Source organism: Gobio gobio, assembly GCF_949357685.1.
Source record: "Gobio gobio genome assembly, chromosome: 15".
Classification (NCBI taxonomy): domain Eukaryota; kingdom Metazoa; phylum Chordata; class Actinopteri; order Cypriniformes; family Gobionidae; genus Gobio; species Gobio gobio.
Window position 1 is genome coordinate 23,613,472 of NC_137108.1, and position 10,372 is coordinate 23,623,843.

Consider the following 10,372-nt stretch of genomic DNA (forward strand, 5'->3'; position numbering starts at 1 on the left):
GCCAAAGAGCGCCCAAGAGGACATCTGACTGACATGCAACCAATCAAGTTAAGGGGCATGAAAATGTAAATAGACATGTGCCACCGTTATACGGTAATACGATAATGAACATGCACGATACTACAAAATACAAAAATACTGTGAATAATCATTTATTACAAATTATTCATCAACTGGTTATAATGTACAACAACGCTGTATGCTACGTCAAAAAGGCATGCGCACTCTGATGTAAACAAGCCCAACGCGGATGAGAAGCGCATGGCGAAACAAGTGAATGGAGACACGCTGAATGAAAATACACATTCACTCTCTGACAGCAGATGGCGCTGATGGAACAACAGAAATGCAGCGGTTTACCCAGATAACTCCGTAAACAAAGCAGCTCTGCTATTTTGTGTTTCTGAACAGTATTTAAATGTTTTAAACAGCCATTGAGATTTTGGTATTCGCAATGGACTTAATAGGTTATTTATTTTCAAATTTAAACATGTTTACATTTTAATCTGGCCTACAACATGTCCTAGATCAGGGGTCGACAAGTACTTTTGGCATCGGGCCAAAAAAAAAAAAAGAATTGCCACTAGATGGCGGCGCAGAACATAGTCAAGAGATCATTAGAGAAATTAATTGATGAAAAATGCACCTAGAATTGCCTGTGACATACTGTTACAGTGTCTTTGGTAACTGGTAGTAAGCTGTTACTCTGTAAAGAAATTGGATAAATTAATAAAGCAGTAGTGACACGTAACCTAAGTATCTTCATTCACCGACTTGCAAACAGACCGCCTTGCTAAAACACACATATGTGGGAGATGCGGAATAGATAAAAATAACTACAAAAATAAGAGAGGACTTGAATAAGCCCATTAATGGCATATTTGAGTCATGCTCTTAACAAACTATATTTTATTCCCTCTTTCCATATTGTGAATAATAAATGTGTATTTTAATTTGCTTGTTACACAGTGGTAGCCTGATGTCGTCATATTCAATTCTAGTCAGAATATGAGTCTGATTCTGCTCTGTTGGGCTGTGATTATGGGGCGTGTTTCAACCGAACCAGGAAAGACCTCAATTGGATAGACCTACAACCAATCAGAGCAACGGAGCGACGCATAACGTTAGTTGTCAAAATGTCAACAGAACTCAACGGCACTCTGTTGCCAAGTCCGCGGGTTGTTTTCCATGTCCGCGGGTTGAAGCGACCCCGATTATGTGATATACAGACCCAGGAATGCGAATTTTAGCAGGCAGCCCAGCCAAAATAACACATATTTTACCCCCAAATGCCATTTTTCCCGGAGATAATTACTCCTCTATGGATCAAGTCCAGACCGAACTGCCCGAGCTCAAATTTTGTGGGCGGGGCTAAGTTCGGCTGGCATCCAGGCTAACACAGTGGAGCCTAACTTATTGTAATAATTATTTGACGTAGCCTACTTTTACACTCAGAATTATTCCTTGTCATCCTCACGTACTAAAATGCATTATTTTAATTGTTTGCGTGTAGGAGGTACGCTATTACGTCGCGTGCAGAGTGATGTTAACATTTAAGCTAACCAGTGAGAGAAAATGGCACTTTCAAAGAGTCTAAAGAGGAAAGTCGACAGCGAAAATAGGGCATGCAAAGAAGAATGGAAAGACAACTGCGTTCATCCTACCTGGTTTTGTAAATGCAAAGCGGGGGTGTCTCATCTGAAACAAAGTTGCCGCAGTTTGTAAAGAATATAACATCAGATGGCACCACGAGACGAAGCATGGCACCTTTTTTGCTGGTTGTTTTGCTTGGAGAGGAAGCTGAATTTGAGTTGTTATCGTTCACATGTTGATGCTTAGGCCCCGCGTTATAAGCAAATGTTTCAATGATTCACTGTTCGTTTTTTCATACCACACATTTCATGACGGCTATTTTACAGGCGTGTCTAGTGATCCATTCCCCAGACTCTTTTGAATGTCTTTCAGAACATTTCAAATTAAAAGCTCTCAATTCATCCCAAAATAAACACATTGCTGTGAAAACGTGAAGGCAAAATCAAAATTGAAATTGATTATGAGCAACTGTTGTTGTTGTAATCTGTCCGGTTCGCACCACCCGCTCCAAGCAGTGCTCGAACCCGGGTCTTTCCGCATGGGAGTCGGACGCTCTAACAAGGAGGCTAAAAACTGCGATCTCTAGTGTCAGTCACTGTCACACTAGTGAGATTTAGCTGCAGAGCTGTAACTAGCTGGCCTCCGTTACTAGACTGGGTAAACCCAGCCTGATCTGCCTGCGATTTGATTTCGCCCTGCAACTCAGTTGAAAACCTGTACATTCATTTCTACTGCTTCTGTTACACTTTTGCGGGAACCAATCACAGACTGGCTTATCCACCTGGCGCGCTATTGGCGGGTTTAACACGATGACGGATAGAGAAGCGATGGGTCTTTGCCCGTTGATCACGCCTCCTGTGGTCTGATTGGTTGAAGGACTATCCAATTGCGCACAGAGTCATTTAATTTATGTAGAAAATACAAAGCAGACTCCACAGACAAATGTTCAATCTTAAATTGAGCTTGGTCTGGTGATAGCCAGATAACTCCGTTACACTTTCATGACAGATCTATTTCAGCACCAGCCGCTATCAAAATAATCTGGCTGCAGGCGCAGGCCAGATATTATTGCTGGCGGGCTAATTTTGGCTGACCACTGCCATAGATATTACTTGAAAATGTTCTGATTCTTTATTTTTCAATTTACAATAAGGCTCCATTTGTTAACATTAGTTAATTCATTAATTAGCATAAACTGAATGAAAAATTATTCTAAAGCATTTATTAATCTTAGTTAATGTTAATTTCAACATTAAATACATTATTAAAAACAAAAGTTGTAACTGTATTATTAAATGGACCAGAGCTAACATGAACTTAACAATAAGCCTTTGTATTTTTTTTTTAAACTAACGTTAACCAAAAATGATAACTTCTGTAACAAATGTAGCTATTGCTCATGTTAGTTAATGCATTAAAGGTGGGGTAAGCGATATTTCAAAGTCGTTGCTGAACATTGTTGATATTTGAAATCAACTCAAACAAACAAACCCCTTTTTCCTTTGCTCAGCCTCCAAAGCTCACTCTCCAATCATAACCGCCCTGCTCTAAGTCGGTCTCGAACCCGATCGCTGGCATGCAATTCAAAGGACACTAAACAGTAAACACTGCATTCTCTAGCAGTCATCAGCCTGCACAACTCTCACTGGCTGGCCTCCGTTTGACACACAATGCAAGAGTGGATTTCTATATTTAGCGTAACAGAAGCGCAACAAAATAATGCTTAAAAAAATAAATAAAGTGAAGATGATGAACAAATGACAAGGAAGCACAAAAAATGAACGTACAGTACACAAGAAAAAATACAAGCAAGAGTTCGTTGTTAGTTGCCAACAGCACAGCAGCTCCAGTCAAACTCAAAACCAATGTTACTCACGTATCGAGCAGAAACCACGCAACCTCCGCGACTGTTTTCAGGCATTCCCGCTTAGGTCTCTCTAGCGCTGGAAAGTTTTTCTAATATTAACGCGGGTCCTAAAGCTCTTTTCTGATCATAACCCTTCATTTTCCAGTGATATTTTTAAGAGCTTTTTTCTATTGTAATGTCTCCTAGGCATCTCTCTTTTAACAGTCTTTCGTCAAATTTCCCTCTTGCTTGTTCTCTCTCTAATTCTTTTGCACTTTAATGTTTTTGAAACATTTATTTACTTTTTGTGTAATGTATTTAAAAATTCAGAGATATTTTTGGTATAAGAAAAAAAACAACTATTAAACATGTTATAGTGATAACACTTTTTTTTGCAGCTTATTTCAAATATCGTGATAATACCGTATACTGTGAAAAAAGCTTCAGCAATTATCCCAACATGAACATTTGGTACCGTCACATGCCTAAATGTAAGTAAATTTCTATACGATAACAGACTGGTTTTGGCATCACAACAGCTTTATTGTGACAGTAAAGAACGCGACACGTGTTCTGGAAATCAACAAGTTCAGAATCAGCAATCAGATGACGACTTTGAAACTCAAGTGTTTCCGGTTTTGTGTGCCTTATGCATCAGACGCTCCGCCAACAGTCCATTTTATCCATTTATGGCACTTCATTTAACAACAGCTAGTTCAACGCGTCATATGTCATTACGCCATTTCTTCGTCGTTGCACATGCACAGTACTTTCCAGTTTTGGGTTTCAATCTGATCAAGCGTTTGCATGTCCTCTTGATCAGATTAGAAAAGGATTTAAAGCATCCCTTATAATCCACATGAAATTTTAATTGGATTTGGCCAATTCATTCTGATTGACATGGTTACATGTGAGTTTTATATTCCGACTGTGCTACTAGTCCGATTACAATCAGATTATTAGGGTCCATGTAAACACAGCTATCGAGTGAGTGAGTATGTGAGATAGAGAGAACGAGTGCTCTCACCTCCAGGCAGTTCTGCAGGTCCACAGCTCTCTCTCTCCGGGTCAATATCTGACACCCATAGTGTGCGAATGCATGATTTCCAAAGGCCGTAATGTGCCATCTCACACGTTTGGTTGTTCCTGAAGTGTTTTGGCTGGGATAGCTCCACCCAGAACTCTGTGCCCATGCCAAGTACCATCAGAGTCACGCCTATGCAGGCGATGAAAAACGCCAGCTTGATCTTGCCCTCCTGACTGTCACTCATTCGAGGGGGCCTTGGCCGGTTACCTGCACGTCCGCTCTTACCGCCAGCTCCTGCCATGCCTCTCCCATCATCATCTTGTGCGACAAAAAAGTTGGACCACATGGCGAAAACTCCCAGAGGCAAAGTCAAGAAAGGGGACAAACAGAAATGACTAGAGCAAAAAACAGGAGACTAGGGAGATTAGTCTGGAGTTAGCCGGACCGATAATGAGAACACAGAAGTATATTAATAGAAAGCTCAAAAAGGAACAGGAAATGATAGTGAATTACAATGTTCTGTGATTTAAAAAGAATCCGGCGTGCCAGAAATTCAAGTGACAGGGGGTCATTTCTGAAGAACGTAGAGTGGGAATTAACTGATGCCTACAAACGCGAGACGGTTTGATAACAAACTAGACAGGAATAATGGGTAGATGAAAAGAACGACTTGATGAGAGACATTGGATTGAGGCCTTATAGAGCTGTGAAAAGAAGTTGCATTCCTCTTTTTTGATGAATCTGCAAAAAAACAAAAAAATAGTAATCAAAAGACGAAGAAAGATTGAAGGATAAATGTATCAGAAACCCAATCTATTTTTCCCTTTAGTCACTGAACATTGCACAATTTGCCAATGGGGCAGAAAAACTTTATTCAAGATACTCTCTAGATGTTTCAAACAAATTAATAAGTGCAACTCTAACGTAATTCTAATGTTTTACTAATTTCATTCTAACACTACAATAAGGTTGAAATTGTTGGCATTAGTAAATGTATTAGGTATCATGAATTTACAACAACAGCCATTATTAACAGCAATTATGGTCACACTTTACAATAAGGTTCCATTTGTTAATATAGTTAACTACTAGGGGTGTAACGATACACTCGATACACTGCATTTGAACATCTGTGTTTACTACAGTATGCTTGTCGTGGTAAATCTGTTCATCATATAAAGCCATTGTGTCTCTTCAGAAGACTTGGATTTGGATTAGACCACTCACTCGATTAGTTATTCTTACAATGCCTTTGTGACATTATTTGGGGATCTTTTAATTTTTAGAGGAATGGACTTTAAATGGAGGAATAGAAATCTCTCAGGTTTCATAAAAATATCGTCATTTGTGTTTGGAAGTTAAACGAAACAACATGAGGGTGAGTACATGATGACAATTGACATTTTTGGGTGAATTATACCTTATAAATACAGCAAGTTGAGCCTTGGATAAAACAACTCTATATCATGAATCATATTGTTTACATCAACGATACATATCGTAGCATTTTTTATCGCAATATATCGTTTAATGATGTATCGTTACACCCCTATTATCTAAATTAGTAAACATGAACTAACAATGAAAAACACTTCTAAAGCATTAACCATAGTTCATGTTAACTTAAACATTAACGAATACATTGTTAAAATAAGTTATCTGTTAATATTATTTATTGGACTAACAATACATGAACTAACAATAAACATTTGCATTTGTATTAACTAACATTAACAAAGATCAATAAATACTGTAAAAAAAGTGTCGCTAATTGTTAGTTAATGTTAGTTATAAGTTAACTAACACTTTACTAATGGAACCTTATTGTAAAGTGTTACCATAAGAAATAATTTAATAATAATTCTAAAATATATTATATTTATTTTCGGCCATCCCACATTAAATAATGTTAACAAATTACAAGAAAATATAATTAAATTAGTTTAATTAATTTTTTTAAAAGCATAAGATTTGTTTTTAAAATATCTTGAATTAAGCTTTTCGTTTTTATCCCACTTATATTTGTATTGGAAAACAAGACATTTTGCAGCATATACAACATATATGTATTCATTCAACAATACTCTTTTAATACTGCACTTTTTTTTCTTTGCTGTTAAAGTTAGTAGTGGCACAGGTGAACAGCCCTAATACCTGGAAAACAACATGAAACCTTTGTCCTTCAATAAGCAAACAGGCAGCTTACTTTCAGAGAAGGTAATTATGGGTCACGATTAGGTCACATTGTCTGAGAATTAGCTATGCCAGATGCGACTCCAAGATAATAACACATACCCGCATAACCCGACCCACTTTAGCCCAGCTTGTTTGATCTGTGCCATTTTAAGGCCTCATAAATACCCGAGCATTACGTGTACTGTACAGAGAACTATTAGATCTACGGACAGAGAGTTTCAAGGTGTGCGGCATTCTGCTATTCTAAAAAAAGAAGCGAGAGCGGGAAGAGTTTAATGTGGACTGAACAGACGGAGGGATAAAACACAAGGTTGATTGAGAATGAAGGCGAAAAGAAGAGCCAGGTGGAGCAGTGGGTGTTAATTCATGTGTGACAGGCAAACCAACAGAGGGTCTAAAGTCGTTATCACTGTCCTCGTACAGGACAAGACTCTCTGAAGCCAATCACCCACACAGGAGCAATAGGACCACAACAAGCAAAGAACTCACAAACATGCCACAGCGTACACTTTTAAATGAGCTATTAAAATAAATCTCTAAAAAAATATCTGTATTGTAAAAACATAGTACAAACAAATAATATTTTAACATTTGTTTATAACACAAAATTTGCATTTTAGCAACACAGCAAAAATAAATGACTCAATAATAACAATAATTTAAAATAAGTTAAAACAAGATGACTTTACTTTACGCAAAATTACTTCATATTTAATACTTGTTTTAGGAGTATATTTAAGGAGGGGGTCTAATGGTATTTCATTCATTCTGACTTATTTACACTGTTAAAGAATTGGATCCACATGCTATAAACATTGCCAATTTTATTAAAAAGGAGCTGGACGTATGACAGAGTATTTCTGTGCTAAAATCACTCCTTCAGGAATCAAATAAGTTTCGGAAAGTTTTTTCCGAGTGTGGCCATGTATGACTTCGTAAAGGGCGGAATTGCTTGTATGGGCACTTCTCCCTGATGAGAGCATGCACAAATCAACCAGAGCGAGAGGCAGAGCACGCCCATCAACGAGCTTTGTTCGGGTTACGGTGTCATGAGAAATCGTGTCCTACTGTGAAATAGTGTCTGCTTAGGACCCCAGAGCGATTATTTTGGCTGAAAGAACTTTTAATGGGTAATCTGTTCAGAGCCTGATTACAATTCTTACAAAATCACGTTTTGATTTTCGTGAAATCGTGTTAAAATAGTCTTTAGCGTCTTGCAAAGCATATGTTTCATACACTAGTATATATAACCAAAGCTATAAGTTGAGAAATCAAGCATATCTCGTTCTTAATGTTTTTTAGTTAGCGTACGTTCTAGCATTGCATACAGTATACGATTAGCTTAGTTTATACACCACGGTTGCATGTACCCTACATTGTAAAAGCCATAGCCCCGCTTTAATGTTTATACAATAAAAAAAAAAAATAATGTATTCATTTTGTGCACCTGTTCTGTATATTAGTGTCTTTTTATCCTTTATTATTTACATTATAGGTACATTACTATGTTATGATTTTGTTATGATTTATATTGGTGAAAATTTACAATATGTTAGGCATGTTATTGCTCCCATTTTGATCAGGCATTACCACGTTGGGTCCTAAGTTGACACTATTTCACAGAAGGACACGATTTCTCATGACAACGGTAGCCATCGGCAGCGCTGCCATTTTGTTTTTAGACCAGGAAATCAGCAATGTCACTAAAGTAGTGTGTTTTTGGTTGTGTGGTTGTTATTTTGGTCCCAAATAACCCAGCACTAAGAAAACAGTGGATGCAGTTTGTTTTTCCAGATCAGCAACAGAGTTCTGCAAGTGTGTTTGTTGTTCTCGGTCACAAATCGAAACCGCAAGCGGTGAGTGAAACTGCATCAAATGTCTGTTTTGTTGGCATTCGGATCACAAGTGCATAAAATGTAAACAACACGAACATATAGTGAATCGAAAGTGATCCGGGGATAATGCCATGATGTACTGTGTGTGTGTGTGGTGTGTGGTGTGTGTGTGTGTGGTGTGGGTGTGTGTGTGTGTGTGTGTGTGTGCGCGCATGCCCTTGTGACTCCGCCCACTGCACACCTGCACGAGCTCGGCTGTTTTCAGAAAGAATCGGTACAGCGCATCTGTCTTTTATAATTATGATAAAACTAAAGACTCTTCAGAGATATGAAGTATGCAGTACTACTCTATAGGTACTCAAGATTAACATGAGACTGGAAGAAACTGTGTGTTATGTACCCTTTAAACTATTTTTATTTTTCTTAGCCCATAGGCAAATTTCTTTTTAAGTATACACTATACTGTTCAAAGGTTTGGGGTCAGAAAGTTTTTTTTTTTTTTGAAAGACAACGATAGTTTTACAAAAAGAACTTATCAAATGTAACTATAAAGATACTGACATTGTTACAAAATGTAAAATGTCTTTTTCACATAAATTATGTTAACTTTCTATTCCAAAAACAACACTTTCAACAACAACAAAAATATTAAGCAGCACAACTATTTTCAACATTAATAATAACAAAATGTTTCTTGAGCACCAAAACAGTATATGAGAATGATTTCAGAAGGATCATGTTACACTGAAGACTACACAACAAAATAGAAATTATTCCATATATTCAACTTTGTCAATTTATATCAGAAAACAAGCCTGTTATTTCACTGGAAAACAAGCTAAAATCCAGATGAAGAAATTTGCAGTGAGACTACACACACACAGATATGAAACTAGTTATTCAGTACGTTTTTATGGCCATTTTATGCTTTGTAATTTAGTAATTTGAGATTTAACACACTGTCAAAACACTAAACATGACCTGGAAATGTAACAGGCTATAATTAACCCAACAAGATCATCTCCACCTCCATCACAGCTCTTTAAATTACCCCGACTCTGTCAAAACTTTCTTCAAAACACTTACGCTTCTATAATATGTATACCATACTTTGCTAGCTGTTGCCTCAAAAGCAAGTTGTCTACACCCATTCCTAAGGGGCTCACATCTCAGTCAAGAGACAATTTTGTCAGCCAGAATGAAAGAAACCAATGGTTACTTTAAAGTAACAGGGCTTCAGCCCCAAAACTCACACACTAGATCTATGATTTAGACTCCAGAATCCATCTAGAAAACATTTCTCGTAACAATAAATTACATCCAGACCAATGGAACTGCCTAAATGTTTATAGTGTATCAGACAGTTAGACATATGCAAACATAACTTCTGACACAAGTCACATATTTAACAGTGATGTGATTATGTAATGCAATAAAATACTAAATTATAAATATTTTTGTAAATTCTGGGTAATATACAAAATCATTTACACTTGTAGCAGTTCAGAAATAATACATGTATACTTGTATCAATACATCCATGCATTGTAGATTCAGATGTTTAGAGGAAAATAAATAAACAAAAATAAGTTTGCAAAGTTATTAAATGTGCAATCACTCTTCCTGAGAGCATAATAAAATACATAATTGTATAAGCTGCACAACACACACTACTAAATTTAAGGCTTGTGTCACAGATTTTATTAAACTATGACAGTATCCATGGGTAGCAGTAAGTGCATTGAAAAGCCATCAAGCTTTAGCAACAGTGAGAGCAATCAAATCCTGACCTGTTCTGTGTGGGTGCAGATCTGATGACTAGATACATGAAACTCAACTGAGAGAGTAGGAGAAGGAGGGACACAAAGAGAGCAA

General features: G+C 37.2%; 1 protein-coding gene across 1 annotated transcript in view; it reads right to left on the reverse strand.

Moving 5' to 3' along the window:
• cacng6b (calcium channel, voltage-dependent, gamma subunit 6b) overlaps positions 1 to 10,332 on the reverse strand; it is a 28,783-nt gene extending 18,451 nt beyond the window's left edge. The window contains exons 1-2 of the mRNA XM_079837008.1: positions 10,288 to 10,332; positions 4,467 to 5,207 (exon numbers count right to left, since the gene is read on the reverse strand). Of these exons, the coding sequence (XP_079693134.1) occupies positions 4,467 to 4,812 (346 nt within the window). The 5' untranslated portion in view covers positions 4,813 to 5,207; positions 10,288 to 10,332. The remainder of the gene's footprint in view (positions 1 to 4,466; positions 5,208 to 10,287) is intronic.
• Positions 10,333 to 10,372: the final 40 nt, after the last annotated feature.